General features: G+C 39.1%; 1 protein-coding gene across 2 annotated transcripts; it reads left to right on the forward strand.

The window, feature by feature from the left end:
• The first annotated feature begins 213 nt into the window (after window positions 1-213).
• letm2 (leucine zipper-EF-hand containing transmembrane protein 2) lies at window positions 214-16847 on the forward strand. Of its 2 annotated transcripts, none has more exons than XM_037779186.1 (11): window positions 214-495; window positions 2525-2593; window positions 4122-4665; window positions 6746-6889; window positions 8336-8479; window positions 8919-9122; window positions 9694-9813; window positions 10814-10933; window positions 11848-11949; window positions 12989-13057; window positions 14551-16847. In XM_037779186.1, exons 2-11 carry the CDS (start codon window positions 2547-2549, stop codon window positions 14605-14607), a joined length of 1551 nt encoding a protein of 516 aa, XP_037635114.1. In that variant the 5' UTR covers window positions 214-495; window positions 2525-2546; the 3' UTR covers window positions 14608-16847. The 2 variants fall into 2 exon arrangements, with proteins under 2 accessions (XP_037635114.1, XP_037635115.1); XM_037779187.1 differs by lacking the exon at window positions 214-495 and adding an exon at window positions 1903-1979.
• The last annotated feature ends 1811 nt before the right edge of the window (window positions 16848-18658 follow it).

The following is an 18658-nucleotide window of genomic DNA, read 5'->3' on the forward strand; positions in this document are numbered from 1 at the left end:
ATGCTAAATCTGTGTTTTTTCTTAATATTTCTCAGACTCAAAACTATCATTAAAATTCACAAAGTAAAATATTTACTGAACTCAAATGATGTATTTTGAATTTAATGCTCCAAGGCTAGATAACAGCTGGGACATTATTATGGACTACAGATTAGCTCATCTTTCCAACTATAGACGATCTTCGGTGGGTCCTCACACAACATTCACGCATGTCCAGAGTGACCTTTCAGTGCAGCTGCCTGCGGAGGCTGCACATGCAAAGAGAGTCGAGCAGCTGAAACACGACGACTCTAAAGCTTAAAAACAACCCACCATAAATGGGTTTATCACCACAGCAGCACCAGCCGCCTCTCTCGTCTCTCCCGGTTAACCTGGACGGCTTGTTGTGGATGGATTACAGTATTACCGTCTCACCGAGAAGCCTTACAACAACGCCCTGTCAGCAGCAGCCATAGAGCGGCGGCCATAGAGAGATCTCCGTCATTGACGCTGGAGGTGAGTCGGTTCGTCATCCACTGAGCTAGTTAGCTTAGCTTAGCTTAGCCTAGCAGCAAGCTAACTGGCTAGGCCAGAGGTCTAGTAGCAACCTGCTGCTGAATCAGAATCAGAATCAGATTGTTTATTGCTGGGTGTAAGAGGTATACACTAGGAATTTGCTTTGGTTTTGTTGGTGCAAGTCAAACAGTATAATAGAAAAAGAATAGATAAAAACGTTAGAATAAAATAAGAATAAAACAATTTAATTTCTAGCAATATACAATATACAAAATAAGCTATAAACAAAAATAAACATGATATAAACAGAGCCACATGAGGCTCTTTAGCTCCTCTCCAGTGGCTCTCTGTGGATTTATAAACATGGAAATGAATAACTGTTTTTTGTTTACATTTTAATTGTTATTTATCATTGTTGTAGGTCTATGGTACGATGGTATGATGGAGTATTAGGGCCACATTGAGGAAAATAAATAAAATAAATCTGAGATTATGAGAATAAAGTCATAATATTAAGAGAAAAAAGTAATATTAAGAGAATAAAGTCATAGGTTTACGAGAAAAAAGGTCATATTACAAGAAAAAAGTCATATTACAAGAAAATAGTCATGATATTAAAAGAAAAAAGTCATATTACAAGAAAAAGTATTACGATAATAAAGTCATAGTATTATGAGAATAAAGAGAATAAAGTCATAATATTATGAGAATAAAGTCAGAAGTTTACGAGAATAAAGTCATAGTATTATGAGAATAAAGAGAATAAAGTCATGATATTATGAGAATAAAGTCAGAAGTTTACGAGAATAAAGTCATAGTATTATGAGAATAAAGAGAATAAAGTCATGATATTATGAGAATAAAGTCAGAAGTTTACGAGAATAAAGTCATAGTATTATGAGAATAAACTCAATAGTTTATGAGAAAAAAAGTTGTAAGATTATGAGAATAAAGTCATAATATTATAAAGTAGTAATTTTACGTGTTATTTTCTTTTTTTCTTGTAAAGTTATGACTTTATTCTCGTAATATTATGACTTTATTCTGTAAATCTCAGATGTTTTTTTCCCCTCAATGCGGCCCTAATATTTCGTAGTACATTGTTTCTTTGGCCCTCACTGCATTAGACTTATATACTATATACTTAGACTATAAACTGAGTTAACTTCATCACAATGATCAAATGTTTTGCGGCTCCAGACAGAACTAACCGGCTAGGCCAATTTAGGGTTCCCAAGGCCTATGGAAGGAGGCTAGGACGCTGGTCATGGGGTGCGGGGTATTACGCATGCGCAGTGTAACTCAAGCTACGTGGTTGCGTTACGATTGGCTCAATTCCGACGAGATTCTACTGCGCATGTGCAAAATCCCCGGATGTATGACGCGTGACCCAGCCTCCTTTCCATAGTCCTTGAGGGCTCGTAGCTAATGGTGAACTCGCTGCTAGCATGATGCTAATCTTAAACTACCGGCTACTTTTAAAGGTTTCTAGAGTTAAATTAGTAATATTTTGATATATTTTAAATGTATAGTTTGTTTGATACATCATTAGCTAACTAAAAGTTGTGGGAATTATCAAAATATTGAGCTTTTTCCTCCTCAGTGTAGCATTGTGTGCGTTTAGCAGAGCAGTTGTTTTTAACGTTTCTTAACTTGCAGTTAGGAGGATGTTTGTAACGCGTGTGAGGCTGTTTCTAAATGATTTTAATGGTTTATTAAGCTGTTAACCAGCACATGGATCAGCCTGATATGTGATATAAGTCTGATAAGTAAACGTGCCGTGTTTGCTGTTACATAACAGTGACCTAACGTGGTTGTACTCGTGTTAGCACATTATGTCATTCCATAGTTATTAAGCTGACTTGTGTGTGTTTGTTATGGAAGGATAATGTGTCTATGATCGGACACATGTTGTCTGTTTGTTGTGTTTTTCCATTCAGCCTGTTGCTGCACCATAAGAGTGAATTGTAACCAGACACCTGCATGTTCTCTCTCTGTTTCTGTCTGTCTCCATGTGTGCTTTTAACAGGATACTGTAAACTGCTCCTGCAATGGCAGTCTTTAGTCACCAGGTGCTCCTTGCAGTCACAAGATCAAGGTAAGTTTAAGCAGCACATGGCTACATTTACATCCTAATTTCAAGGAAATGCAGAACTGGTTCTCCTCACACAGTTTTAGTGACTGTAATTACACCCTCTTGTGAGCTCTCTGTTGTGTTTAAGGAGTCTAGAAAAGTCTGTGTTTACCTAGTGGGTGCTGCAGAGACACTACAGCTTAACTGGTTTCTACTGGTGATGCAAGATCAGAAACTCACAGCTTTGTCCTAACCTCGTACTACCATAAACTCTCATGGCCCCTGAAATTAGATTTGCCAGATTGTTACATAACTCTGTTTAACATTTTGGTTGGGTAATATGTACTATGAGAACATATATATACCAATTTGTCAACTGTCAGAGACTTTATCATATCATATATACTAAGTTTGCTATATCTCTGGTTTAATAAAGCCACCATTGCATTTACAATATTGAATTAACAGGATTTTTGCATCAGGTATTTTTCCTTTGATCAGCCAAAACAGCCGTTACGATCTGTTTTTTTTATCTGTAGTAAAGTGTATTTTTTTCAGTTGAGTTTACAGAAACATATTATAATTATTATTATTATGTAGTTGAAGTATATTTAATACAGGGGTAGGTTCATTATCAATAATATATCATTACCGCATTTTTTTTCTATAATTACTAATATTTTATTTTTCTGGTTTCAATATTTGTTTTAAAAACAAAAAATAAATATTGATACACGGTGGAGTTGAATGGAGTCTAGATTTTTTTAACGTCTGAAAACAGAGCCATGAGGAGGTCGGAAGTCTAGTTTTCTCTCAGAACACTTGAACTACAATATGCTGAAAGGTTATTATGGAATATTTGCCCAATGATGCCAAAAACTTTTGGCCTACTGAAGCCTTAAAAGGCTTATCAGCCGGCACATACGCCTGAATGCCCCGCTCAATTCAAGCAGCGAAGGCAGCGCCTACCTCGATCACATGGCTGATACAAACAAATAAAGTCAGTATATATTTAACATACAGCAGAGCAGCCAGAAGGTGATTGCTGGTATCATTTTGTCTCTGTAGCATCGTTATCTCGTCAACAATTAATTGACAAAATTCATCGCTCTGACACATCCATGCTTTGTTTAAAGTGACGCCTCCTCCCGCCGGCAAATGTTTTCCCCTTTTTAAGAGGTATGCTCCTCATTCACCACTCATCATCACTTCTCGCCCCGGCTGTATGAAAGGGAGCGCACCCACTATTCCACTGATCTACAGGTGGTAGTGAAGCTCCAAGAAACTCAACGATGCGCCAACAAAGGCTGAAATTACTTAAACAATTAGTCAATCTTCAAAATAGTCAACAATTAAGTATTTGTCATAGACAGCTCTAGGGTGTAACCTGAAACCGTTTTACTTTATATATCTATTAACTGATTCATTCCTTTTCAAAATTAGAGTTGTGTATTGTTGATAAACATTTGAGCACTACCATGTACTTTCTTTACTTTTTTAAGTGCTCAATATTACGTAATAACTAACCAGTTTTTCTTATTGCTGTCAACAGGGGATCATATTTGTTATCCAAAAGGAACAGCTGCTCCTCTCTATCTTCTAGAGCCTATCTCCACATAGACCCTCCTCGCCAGGTCTCGTCCTTACACGCACTCAGGCACTCCCGCTACAGCTCCCCCCACTGTTACCGAGGCCACAACTCCGCCCTGCTCGCCCGCCCTCTACACAGCTCAGGTGTTTGGCTCCAAGACATAAAGCAGGAGGATGCTAAAACTTCCCCGGCCGCTGCCCAGGATGCTTCTCCTGGAGCTAAAAAGGACTCTGTAGCCGCTTCACCCCAGTCCCAACCTCCATCGGCTCCCACTCCGACGTCCACTGCCACCACCACCACCACCGCCACCGCAACTACAACGGCCGCTGTCCCTCCGGTGCAGGAGAGGGCAGTCGTGAAAAAGGCTCTGTATCAGAAGATCGTGGACGAGTTGAAGCATTACTACAATGGCTTCCGGTTACTCGGCATCGATATCAAGATTGCAGGCAGGATGGTGTGGAGGCTGCTGCACGGACAACTGCTCACACGCAGGGAGAGGAGAAGGGTAAGAACAGCTTCATCAACTCAACAAAACGCAGGATATTTTACTCAAAAGTGTAGCTCTTAAATCATAATTTAATATACATGAAATGGACATCTTCAGTCTCACCTTAATGACTAATTTCTAATTAATTTAGGGCTTCGAAGCTTCGGTGAGAAATATCTGAAGGTATTCAAAGCTTCGGGCCAGTGCCGCTGCCACACTACTATACACACACGCACCTCTAATCATAACAGATATAATGTTGAATATTAATAATTTTGTGGGATTATTCCTTCTTGAATGGGCTATTTTGTGATTTATTCATTATTATTACTTAGTTGCATATAAAAAAAATACAAAAAATGAAGCATTTGAATACTGATTTGGAGGTTGATTACCATGGCAACAGTTGAAGCATTCAGGTCAGCCCTAATAAAAAACAAAGCCTTTTTCCTACAAGTTCCTATTGGTAATGTACCTGAAAGTATCTGTGCACTAGAGCTGCAACAATTAATTGATTATTTTTCAACTATTAAATTAATTGTGAACTATTTTGATAATCGATTGATTGGTTTGAGTAATTTTTTAAGGAAAAAAAAGGTAAAAATTCTCTGATTCCAGCTTCTTAAATGTGAATATTTTCTGGTTTCTTTGCTCCTCTGACAGTAAACTGAATATCTTTGAGTTGTGGACAAAACAAGACATTTGAAGACGTAATTTTCTGACATTTTATAGACCAAACAACTAATCTGTTAATCAAGATAATAATCAACCGATTAATCGACAATGAAAATAATCGTTAGTTGCAGCCCGTACTGTAATTTGTAATGATATATTATTATTTAAGTTTAACAGACCGCACACTTGTGTCCCAAATTAATTTTAAATCTTTGTACTTAGATCTTTTTGCTCTGTTCTTCTGCATTGATCTTCTCTGTTGCCCTCTGGTCACAACAGCCTGTCTGTCTGGTCGTTTGGTTTCATTCAGTAGTTGTCCTGTTTCCTGTCACGCCTCCTCTGGGTTGTAATCAGTAAAGCAGTGAGACGTATATTTTATGGCTTAAGGGCTCTTTTGACTGTCTCACACTTTTACATGTCAATGAGGAATGAGTACAGTGTGTTCCCGAAGTCGTAACAGATGTGAGCAACAGCAGGTATGCAGTTCTGTGTTACAGTGGTGAGACAGACAGTCTGTAAATAATCATTGACAGAGTTTAGATAGTTTATTTGAAGTCACAATACTTAAAATAAACTATTAAAACTCCTGAAATAAGTTTAACCTTTAACACTAAATCCTGCGGTGAGAGACATTCAGTTCTAGTGTTGGTCTGTATGGTTCTGCTGTATTTTGTCATTTCAACACAAAGTATTTGCTTTGTGATATTTAGAGTTCAGTTGTAGGTTGAGCTTTGTGCAGTGCTAATACATGATATTGAATGTTTTTCACTGTCTGTAGCATTTTACTATAACTTTACATAAATGTCACGATTGGAGTTAAAAGCAATTAATCAATTATTCGATTGATGGAAAATAAATCTGCAAATATTTTGACCATTGATTAATCGTTTACGACATATTTCACACAAAAATGTAAAACATTAGTTGCACATTTGCTGCTTTTCATTGTCTTATGTATTATGACAGTAAACTGAATATCGTTTGGTTTTGGATTGATGGGTATATTTCCCCTTATTTTATATTTCAAGAAAATAATCTCTAGATTAATCAATAATGAAAGTCTCCTTATTGTCAGTTGCGGCCATATTCACTGTCACTTTGATTTTCTCATGACGTAACTCCCCCTCCCCACCCCCTGGCAATCAGATCGCCTAATCTTGAGTCACCACTATTGGATGATGTGAAAATAGAAACGATCGCTCAACCCGAACACAAAACTGTATATGCACTCTCAGTGACCCAAGTTATGCTCATGGTAAAACTATATTTAGTCTATTTAAAGACTGGCAGAGGCTCACTGCACATGTAATGGATATTAACATGCAAACACACCTCCAAAGATGACTGCACCATGGCATGAATACTGGCTCACATTACATTCCACATTTTCTCATATTAACATTGTTTTTCTGTGTGTTTACAGCTGATGAGGACCTGCGCTGACCTGTTCCGTCTAGTGCCCTTCACCGTGTTCATCATCGTTCCTTTCATGGAGTTCCTTCTTCCCGTCTTCCTCAAACTCTTCCCAGAGATGCTGCCCTCCACCTTCGAGACAGAGACCAAAAAGGCATGTGTTCATATACACACACACACACACAGACATACACACCCTGCCGCCTGAATGACCTCGCCATAGAGTTCATTGTAATTATATAACTCCTCAGATATGTCTGCTGTACTAAGAACCTGAGGACACGCAGGCAGCAGACCTTACCTAATCTTTATTTACTTTAAGAGCTGTTGCATGAAATAACACATACCGTCCAAACCTGCAAAGTACTTACTGTATCTTTCTAAAAAAAAAAGAAAAGGCACCAACTGATAAGTCTATTGTTCCTGTAATTATAATGATACGACATTCCTTTTGTTCGCCTCTAATCTCTGGTAAAAGAAAAGCAGCAGGTTTCTGTATTTGGTCCAGTCGACCTGTCCACTCCAATGTTTTCCCCGGGTTGTTCTGGATCACGGTTGAGTGATTCACAGAAATGCTCTCGTGCTCCTGGACAGCACAGACAAGTCCGTCCTCTGAAAATGTGACTGAACATAGAAAACAAAACAGCACAGGGTCAAATGAATAATGTATGATATAGTCAAAACTATCGTCACAATATGTTGGTGTAAGAACAATATTATGATTTTTGTAACACTTCAAGATTATATTGCGACTGTCCATGTAGGGATGTCATAAGGACTGATACTTTGGTACCAAGTTGATGCCTAAATTCTGAAAATGTGACGGTACTCGTTTTTCTACAGTACCGCAGGAACCAGGGATCAAGGCTCGGGATTAGAAACTTTCCTTAATAATGCTGCATTGTGAACAAATCTGTGTTGAAATCGGCAGGAGGAGAGCTAGTTAACGTTAGCTGTTAGCAGTGGTCAATTCCAGGGTCTGTAAAAGTTAAGCCAATGTGGAAGTGCCTTGAACTTGCATTCTTTCTAATAGCCAGCAGTACGTTAGCTGTTAGCTTCGTTAATTCAGCCAAGCAGGACTGTGCTGCCCAGCAGCTTCTAATAACCATAGACTGTATATAAGAAGTGGACATAGTCACCGTGAAGTGGACTGCTGTTTTTAAAGCCTCGAGCTCGGCATTTTGGCCGTCGCCATCTTGATTATTTTGCCTCTTGCAGAAGATAAGAAGTTTAAAATCCTAGTTCTTTTGAAAGCAGGTTTAATAATAATCTGGAAAACATAATAAATCAAACAAAGGAACAACCTGAACTGACAACCTGCAACTCGAACAACCTAATAAATCACATTTCTGTTTGTATATCATTATGTACAACTGTCTCAAATTGTTTGTAAAGTCAGCTTTTCTGTTATTAATCCAACTACCACAATAAAAAGTTTTAACTCTGTAATATTGAAACTCTAGAGAACTTGTAATATAGTTCTGAAGAGGACAAACCAGTCTGTGACGACTATATTTTAATACATCAACCTGCAGCTGTATTTGAAGTATATTTTCTTAAACTAACCTGTGTCTTCCTCCTCCCTCCGTCCTTCATGCAGGAGGAGAAGCAGAAGAAAGGTCTGGCAGCGAAGCTGGAGCTGGCCAAGTTTCTCCAAGAGACCATCGCCGAGATGGCTCGAAGGAATAAAGCAAAAGCTCAAACAGAAGATGAGACGCAGCGCTTCTCCACATACGTTCAGAAGGTAAACTACAGAAAAGACAACACTTAACATCTTATCTCCCAATGGCAGGTCAAGTCCCGTCGATTAGATTAGATAAGTCTGTGTTTGTTTGTTAAAAAGTGTATTGAGTCGGTAAACAAACTGAACCATAGTTGAGATTATAAATGGGAATCTAAGATGCATAGAGGATCTTCCATAATGATAAAAAAACAGCATTAGTGAGGGGAAAAGGTTTGAGAGCAATCTCATCTCAAAATTTGTTTTACCTGAAATCCTACAGTTTTGAATGTAGTATTAATAAAAAGTAGATAAAATTGATGGTTTGGGACTGGAGATTTGATGAGATGCTGTATATATATTATCTTATCCAGCTGGATCTTTTGCTCCAGCTGGTCTGGACGATATTTGCTCAGCCTGGTTTCAGGTGTTTTGCATTATTGACTCTGTGTGTCCTCGTCAGGTTCGGGGCACAGGCGAGCAGCCCACCACAAAGGACATCGTCCGGTTTTCTAAGCTGTTTGAGGACGAGCTGACGCTGGAGCACCTGGAGCGCCCCCAGCTGGTGGCTCTGTGTAAACTGTTGGAGCTGCAGCCAATCGGCACCAACAACTTGCTGCGTTTTCAGCTGATGATGCAACTCAGAACCATCAAGTCAGACGATGAGGTGAGATTGAGCAGCGGGGGCGTAGGGTTGGGCGACGGTTTCTGTTTTCATATCGTCCAATCGTGGTTACTTGAGATCGCCACTAGGTGATCTGATTGCCTTTAGTAGTAGTACAAGTATATTTAATAGTTTTTATTAAATAATTTATTCTCTGTTTAGCATTTCTTAATTATTATTGACGTTAGAATTTAATTTGGATTATAATCAAAGAGTGTGAACATTTTATTTAAAATATTTAAACATTAAAAACAGCGATGTCTCCTATGTAAACAACGGCTCGCTTTTAAAAGTCTGTGCTTGGTGCGACAATATCACAGCATCATGTTCCATTAAACATTATTATCTTATCTTTAACATCACAAATCATATCCATAACGTCAACTACTTTTATGGAGCGCAGAGCAAAGTTTTAGTGAGCAGGCTTAGGGAGAACGGAGATGCGCTGTGTCGGATTCATGGAAAAGAGACAGCAAAAAGATTTAAATTAACTCGTCACTCGTGTTTATTAACGGGGCTCAGCGGGCTGTGCTTGTGCAACAGTTTTTAACTTCCCTCTCTGTTTCCTTCACAGATGATCGCAGCAGAAGGCGTGGCAGCTATGAGTGTGTCAGAGTTACAGGCAGCGTGTCGTAGTCGAGGGATGAGGTCTCTGGGTCTCACCAGCGAACAGCTACACACACAGATGCAGCAGGTGAGCAACTCAATGTGAAGTTTGTAGCTTTTCTGGGTCGATAGACATTAAATAAATACTGGGGAAAGGTTAAATCAGCAGCAACTGGACTTGGTTTAGGTTCTTGAAGACGTTTCACTTCTCATCCGAAAAGCTTCTTCAGTTCTTACTGAATGGTAGGGGAACAAAGGAATTTAACCTCTGTGGGGTCGTTAGCATGAATATAGAAACCACTCAGTACAATGGTGCTCCTAGGTGTGACGACCGTAATCAAGGGTCGTTAGAGTCAACTGATACCGAATGTGAATGACTGTCGGGTGAGGTCAAGTGTGAATGGTTGTTTAATCTCCTGGGCAGGGATGCCAGGCGAGCATTGTATGTGGACAATAGGTGATGCCTTAGGCCTCCTCCTCTGATGGCTTCTCTACTTTAGCATAGATGGCTTCTTTCACTCCTCTTTCAAACCATCTTTCCTCTCTTTCCAAAATATGCAAATTATGGTCATCAAGGAGCACCATTGTACTGAGTGGTTTCTATTGCCATGCTAACGACCACACAGAGGTTAAATTCCTGGGTTCCCCTACCATTCAGTCAGACCTGAAGAAGCTTTTCAGATGAGAATTGAAACGTCTTCAAGAACCTAAACCAAGTCCAGTTGCTAATGATTTACCCCTCCCTCGGATACCATGACCTGGATGACTGAGAACCGTCACAAAAATAAATAAATACTGGTTTCACAATTGTGTGATTCCCCAGATTAACATTCACAGAGACTGAAGAGTAGATTTTCATTCCTTCTCCATTTATCAGATTGTCTTTGCTAACTCAAATAGAAAAGATTAAACATTTTACTTGTTGTAATCATTCTGTAAATTAAAGTAAAAGAATATAAATAGGCACCAATAGTGTTTTGGTTCATTCGGAACAGGTTAAGTTCAAAATGTCTTTAATAAAAGATTGAATCTTCTTATGTTTTCTAATTGTTCCCATATAATTAATAATAATAAATGTCTCTGTCTAGTGGCTGGACCTGCACCTGAAGGAGAACGTTCCTCCGTCGCTGCTGCTGCTCTCCAGAGCCATGTACCACTCTGACCTCAAACCTAAACCTCCAGTCATCCCGCCTGTTCCCAAACTCGAGGTTCGACTTTTACAATCTACTTATAATCTCACTGCATTTTCACTTTTTATGTACAGATTAGAGGAAGTTGAACCCGGCTTAACATTCGAGCTGTTAAGTCTCTGGTATGCAGGTCGTGATGTTTGGTACCAATCAGTGTTTGCTCTCCAGATGTTTCATAACTATTTATGTTTCTGGTGTCAGCAAGTTCATTAGTAACCTGGCTGTCCTTTGCATATCTTGAGAATATCCTACTTACGGGTGTATTTCTGCAGACTCAAGAATGTGCAGTGTCGAAGTTGGTGCAATTTCGATCTGCGACACGTTCAATATTATTAAAGTTTGAATAAACAAGCGACCAGCAAGCCTTTGCAGGCTGCGGCTTATTGCCTGCAGTTCACGTTTGCTGCTGGATGGTGGATATACTAACGTTACAACCAAACTCTTCTTCACTTCCCTGGAGTCAACGAGCGATGAGCGGTTCCCGACAACGCTGGCAGGCAAGCGATCGGCCCGCTCTGAACGGACACTGCACTAATGAAATATTAAAAAGCCGCAAAAAACGGCCATCACAACTTCCCCCAGACCCAGAAGTTGCGTCTTCAAATTGCTTTATGTCTTACCAACAGTCCAAAACCTGAAGATATTTTACTGACTACCATCTAAGACTGAAGAAAAGCAGCAAATTTGAACATGTGAAAAGTTGGATCAAGTAAATATTTTAATTTAGTTAAGTTAACTTAAGTAGTATAAAACTCTTAGAAGTACTTCTATTCATTGTCCTTCATTTAAACATCCAGAATCTATGAATATACAAATGTTAGATCTCCTACTTTAATGACTTTAATGCAGCCATTGAACAATAAACCAGAGCAGGTAATGTTTTGTAGGTTGTGGTTTTCTTACCAGATGTGTTGTTGCTGTTGTTGTTGCAGAAAGCTACTCCTCCTCCTGCAGTGGAGAACACCGGAGCAAACACAACCTCAGTCAGCTCGGACATGTTGAAGGACCCGGCTCGCATCATCAAAGACAGACCGGTCAGTAAACTCAGAAAACACAGCAGCATGAGAGAAGATCAACTGTATTATAAAGTCATCGCTGCAGTTCAGAAGAGATTTCTGATATAACAGTAGATGTACTGGTCATACTGGAGGGGCTGCACAGCTGTTTTTCTTATCATAGTTGAGTCCTGGGATACTTAGACACTCGTACACGCTACATGTAGAATAACAAAACATTAAAGTAAAATTTACAGTTTCTTTTAGTCACTGATCTTCACTGTATTTGTCCAGTTGCCTAAGGCATGTTTGTAGTTAGCAGATTTGTGTATTCATAGTCCAGTATCAGAGCAGTTATGAGACAATGTTCATTTCATACAAAGAAAGTAGTCAGTGTATCTACAAATCTGGTGATTTATGGTATTCCTTTATGGATTATGAAAATCCTCCATCCTCTTAAAGGAATAGTTCAACATTAAGGAATATTATTGATATGATTTTGATGATATGATTATTATTATTTGCTTTTTATCTAGAGTTAGATGAGAAGATGATACCACCCTTGTGTCTGTACAATAAATATGGAGCTACAGCCAGTAGCTGATTAGCTTAGCTTAGCTTAAAGACTGAAAACGGGGGGGAAACAACTAGCCTGGCTCTGTCCAAAGAGTAACATAATCCACCTACCAGAACCTCTAAAATGATTTTGTACGGATTAAGCACCATTTAGCTGTTTCCCCCCCGTTTACAGTCTTTGTGCTAAGCTAACTGGTGGCTAGCTGTAGCTTCATATACAGACATGAGTGGTATCAATCTTCTCATCTAACTCTTGACATAAAAGTTTATTTCTTTAAACTAAATAAAACCATACATACCCATGTATGGGATTGTCTAAAAAATGCCTTGTCATAAAGCTGAAAATAGACCTGTTATTCATAGCTCATGAAAGGTTGACCTTTTGGAGTTGCATGGTTTTCCCGGGACAGCAACATTAAGTTTAATAAATGTATGAATGATAGTAAACACACACACAAAAACATGTGTATATCAGTTTTCTTTTTATGTCTGTGTGTTGTAGGTGGAGGAGATGAGAGACAAGGCTCCCGTGTTGTCGGACAAACCTCTGACTCCTGCTGAAGTCCTTCAGGTGAGCTCCCGTTGTTGTTCGGACCTGTGGAATCCACAGAAACCAGTATGAGACGTGATGCAACACGGGGTTTCATAATCCAGTTAGTTCTTCCTGGCTTTGATCTGTCTCACATGACATGCTAATCTCTCACAGTGGGAAAAACGGAAAACCAGCTCTTCTGACAGAAAGTACAGAAAGAATAGACTGGTTGGAAATCTGTCTAGTTTAGATATATAGAAGTAATTTGACAGAGTGACCACCACAAATACAAAAAGCTACTGGCTAAATTGGAACTGAACATCTCAAGTTAATCTGTGTGAGGTTTAAAAATAGCTGATAAATATAGACCTGCTACTGTCAGGCACAGCTCTAAGTGATTCTTATTAAACCATCCAGTTAAAAGAGACTCTACATCTCTCTTTCACACTCATTCTTTGACACTGTCTTTGTTTAAGACTACTGGGTTAGTCTGTTTATATAGCTGTTGTTAAAATGTTAGTGCCATTAAACAAAGTTTCCATCTCCTATAAACACATCCACATATTTCTACACAAACATGTGTCATATGGGGGATGGTGATATTTTCCCAGAAGTACATGAGACGTGCATTTAGGGATGTCACGATACCAGAAAGTTAGTAGTCAATACCAATACCAGTGGAATTCTATGATCCTAGATACCAATTTAATACCGGGCTAAAAAACAAAAAGAAGAACAACTCTCATCCATCTGATTTCAACACAGATTTGTTGTTGTATGTAGCATTATCAGTTAAAAAATAGGAAGCATTAAAAGTGAGTTTACTGCGTCCCAAACACATTTCCTATCACAGACGGGACACCGTTAAGTCTAGAGCCCTGGCGGTACTGCAGAAAAAAATGAGTACCGTCGCGTTTCCACAATTTTGTTATCGACTTGGTACCAAACTATCGGTTCTCATGACATCCCTACATGCATTCTTATGTAGGTCAAATAAATCAAATTTTAGGAATACTGAAACATAATTTAATTTTCAGTTTCTGTCAAGTAACACATTCTATCCTCTCCTGATAGAGGATGTTTACTTTTTTTATATGAGGGAAGGTTATTGACAACATATTGAGGTTTCATTTAGAGAGTAATTTAAACACTGAGGTCTGTCAGTGTTGCACAAACTCATAGTTTTGCAATATTATCCAACTGTTGTTGAATAGATTAATCGTATTATTGAGTCTGTGCTTCAAAATGTCATTATAGGTCACTGTAATCAGTACTGCTAGCATGGAGAGTTCTGGTATCTCAGCAGTCTGAGACCATGTGACCGTGATGATTGTGGTTCATGTCTGGCTGGCGACCTTTGTCACATCCTATCCCCCTCTCTCTCTCTCTCTTTCTCTCTGTCTGTATGATTTCTATCACTAAACGTCTGTCAGCTATCAACTAAAGACAGGATGCTATAAAAAAAGAATATTATGTTTTTCAATGGGAAAAAGTGGATCTTGTTATACTAACCTCTGTGACCTCTTCCACAGGCTAAAGCAGCAACAGAGGTGTCCCAGAAGAGCAAGATGAGTGCCAACGGTGTTTAAAGTGGAGCAGGAGACTCTGGACTGAAGGGAGGATGGACTCAGCTCTCTGTCCTCGGGTGGAGAGGGGTGACAGCGACGTAGTGGTCAGATGACGGGCCGTTGACGGTCTACATTTCAGTAGCCCTCAAGTTATTTTATAACCGCTTCTTCTGTGTCTCTGGACCGGAGAGATGAGGAGTCACTGGCTCCGTTCAGCATGTTGATGATACAACTCATCTAGGAGTCCTATTCGTCCCTCTCTCTGTTAACACCCAGGGAAGGTCTGCAAACCTCTTCTGCTTCGTCTCGGCAGGTTCGAAGAGCTCTCCGCTGTCACATGTGTGCACTCCGTTCTCTGTCACTCTCCGTTAGAGCTGGAAAACCAGCCTGACTGGCAGACCGCTAATGGTGTGATTACTTTGACCCAACGTCCTGGAAGTGACGCCCAAACCGCCCACGGCAGAGCCTGGTCAACTGTCTGTCTTGATGGTGTCTCCTTACAGTCTAGACGGTCTCCTCCTCCTCCTCCTCCTCCTTCTGTAAATTTGTAAATATCCTGTATATTTTCGTCTCTGTCTTGCATCGCAGCGGCAGCAGCTTTGTACATTTTGCTATGCAAAGGCCTTGAACCGTTTTTCTCTCTTCTCTCTCTATTTGGATTCGCTCCTCGTCAGGATATGAGAGAAGTCATCTTTTTTTTTTTCAGAGTTACGTTGCTGAACTTTTTTGGTTCAGTAGCTGTCCCACCTTCATCTTAGCTCAGTAAGCTGGACTATACTGATGTGCTGAAGCACATTCTGAACCTGCGAGTGAATAAAAAAAGCAAAAGGCTCAGTCACAATCGTCATCATCTCATTTGGTCAGATTTGAACCAGCCCTGCCTCTGAATAGGGTGACGTAGCGTAGCCGCTTGCTGCTGCAATTAACAAATGAAGACTGATGTATTATTATTAAGAGAGAGGTCACTCCTTAAACCCAGAGGTGACTGTGGTAAAGTGCAGTCTGCCTCCACTGGTAAACCACTGAACGGACAATCTGTACAAAATGTGCAGATTTTATTTGCATATACAGTATATGTATTGTGTTTAACACTATGATACTAAGATTCCTTTAAACTGAAAAGAGAGAATACTTGATGTGTTATCCATTAAGATATATTATTAATATGGGAGAGAAGCTTAAAACCACAAATGAGATTGTTTTTTTTGGTTTTGTGGCCCTTTTAAAGAGATAAATGGAAAGCATTACGACTGATTCGCCCAACTATCTTACTGCATTATTTAATTGGAAGGTTTACCACATAAATGTGTACTGTATGAATACAGTTTTTTGTGTGTGTTTGACAGTGCTTAAAGGTTTTCCATCCCTCTTTATACATTTGACATTGTTGGAGTTTTGTCTCCACACATTTTCCCTCATTGCTATTTATCCATAGGCACATCCCAGAAGTGGATGCCATAATTTAAAGGATATTTTTTAAGCAAAAAAAAAGGATTGCTAATGAATATTTATATTATTGGTTTTACATATGTGCCTAAGGTTAAAGGGCGGTTGTGTTTGCATTTTTCAGATTTTCTATCGTACCATTGATCATTCATTTCAGTGTGTTTAAAGCGTCCAGTTGAACCTTTTCCCTTCCCCATTTGATCAGAGTATCAATCAAAATCCAAATTAATCCTTTCCTGCTCTGCGTACGTGGTGCAAAGGGGATCAATCACAGCATTTATTTTTTGCTTTTTAACAACACCTGTCACTGACCTGTTGATGTGCTGCTGCTCAGACTTGTTGATTTGATCTGCTGGGAGGTTTTCTGACGTTGGTACCATCTACAGCACAACATTAACTGATTGATTGGACTGGTTTCACGTTTCTGCCGTGCCTCCGAGACCCTGAAACTGAAAGAAATATTGTAAACTTCTGCCCCAGAGTTATTGGACAGGATACATTCTTCTGCATCTACAATTAATTTATCCACAGATGATCCATATTGTCATAAATTACCTCCCTTGTATCACCTCTTTTCATTCATCAGCATCAGTGTGTGTGTGATAACAACACGACGCCTGTCTGGAAACTTCCTACAGATGATTTGGTACACCGACGCTATCATGTGTCTTTAAGGATTGTTTCATTCAGTTAAAACGTGCACTGTCTTCCCCTGCATTTAATGTATGCATCCCTTTACCAGAGCAAATGAGTGTCTGGGTGATGGAAAAAAAAAACAAAGAATTCACACAATTAAAATCTTTAAATCCTTTACAGCCGCGTCCCATCTCTCTTTGTTCACAATACCTGTGAAATCCATGTTATTACTGTAAGGAAACCACTGTTTAATGAGTTTTTATCCACATATTAAGGTCTGGTGGTTACTGGAGTTCACAGAAATACTCATCACATCAAGATTTCTACATGTATGTCCTTTCATGACCAGCAGGTGGCACCATCTGTATACAATAATCCATCCCACAACCCAGGTACAAGACAAGTGTAAATGTATATACACTCACCGGCCACTTTATTAGGCACACCTGTTCAATTGCTTGTTAACACAAATAGCTAATCAGCCAATCGCATGGCAGCAACTCAATGCATTTAGGCATCTAGACGTGGTGAAGACGACTTGCTGAAGTTCAAACCGAGCATCAGAATGGGGAAGAAAGGGGATTTAAGTGACTTTGAACGTGGCATGGTTGTTGGTGCCAGACGGGCTGGTCTGAGTATTTCAAAAACTGCTGATCTACTGGGATTTTCACGCACAACCATCTCTAGGGTTTACAGAGAATGGTCCGAAAAAGAGAAAATATCCAGTGAGCGGCAGTTGTGTGGACGGAAATGCCTTGTTGATGTCAGAGGTCAGAGGAGAATGGGCAGAGTGGTTGGAGATGATAGAAAGGCAACAGTAACTCAAATAACCACTCGTTACAACCAAGGTATGCAGAATACCATCTCTGAACGCACAACACGTCCAACCTTGAAGCAGATGGGCTACAGCAGCAGAAGACCACCCGGTACTAGCAAGGTGTACCTAATAAAGTGGCCGGTGAGTGTATATTCATAAGGTTTATCTACCTAAACACAATCATTTACACTATATCTTTACTTAAATCAAAGGAGGACGTCCCTATTACACCTGATAATAAGGAAAAGTCTCTTTCAAATGTGTTTGCAGATCCAAGGTAACAGTTTAAAACGTTCAACGGTTGTCTTCTAGAGTAACTCTTTCCATTCACCATGTAAGTTGATAACATCAGAAGGTGGGTGTTTCCTGAGAAATGTTGGAATAAACCGTCCCTCGTTTCCTGTTTCCATCCACCCAAATCACACAAACACCTTTTGTGGTATCTAGCCATGCAGATAGGTCTGCTTTTATCTGTCCAGGTTATTTTTAAGTAGGTTTATGTTTCTCTAGATTACCCAGAGTATTAGGGTTTTTTTCGATGCTGCACCTCAAAAGGAATTTAACATTTTTATTTAAAAGTAAATATTTTTAAAATGTATTTAAAAATTATTTGTATTTTTACTTTTGTCCTCCTCTGCTATTCTTTTCATTGCATTTTTTTCTCAGTGGTGGAAGAAGTATTCAGATATTTTACTTTAGCAAAAGTAGCAATACTACAGAGTAAAAAATACTATACAAGTTAAAATACTCAATTCAAACTCTTAATAAGTAAAAGTACAAAAGCATTAGCATATATGTATATAAAGTACCAAAGTACTCATTATGCAGAATGGCCAATTTCAGAATCATATTACTGGATTATAATTATTGATTCATAAAAGTACATGTTTACACTTTAATGTTGCAAAATAATTACTTTATATTAGAGTTGCAGAATATATCGTGTTATTATCGTCATCGCGATGTCAACTTGGTGCGATGAACACATCGCGAAAGACTGCCACTCTGGCAACTGATTTTTATGAGTTAGTTGAAAGAGAGCATCAGAAGAAAACTGCACTGTAAAATGTAACAGTCTGCAGAAATAATTTCCTTTAATATCTTTAATTCAATAAGCAATTTGTTGTATCTTAGCAGAATACCGAAAGCAGCAGAAAGATGGAAATGAGTACA

Source organism: Sebastes umbrosus, chromosome 8 (assembly GCF_015220745.1).
Source record: "Sebastes umbrosus isolate fSebUmb1 chromosome 8, fSebUmb1.pri, whole genome shotgun sequence".
Classification (NCBI taxonomy): domain Eukaryota; kingdom Metazoa; phylum Chordata; class Actinopteri; order Perciformes; family Sebastidae; genus Sebastes; species Sebastes umbrosus.

What these genes read in the sequence shown, in the direction of transcription:
- letm2 (XM_037779186.1), top strand. Translation starts at nt 2,547, where the DNA reads ATGGCAGTCTTTAGTCACCAGGTGCTCCTTGCAGTCACAAGATCAAG. An exon ending in CACGCAGGGAGAGGAGAAGG is followed by an intron (nt 4,666 to 6,745) that starts GTAAGAACAGCT and finishes GTGTGTTTACAG; the next exon opens with CTGATGAGGACCTGCGCTGA. An exon ending in TACACACACAGATGCAGCAG is followed by an intron (nt 9,814 to 10,813) that starts GTGAGCAACTCA and finishes GTCTCTGTCTAG; the next exon opens with TGGCTGGACCTGCACCTGAA.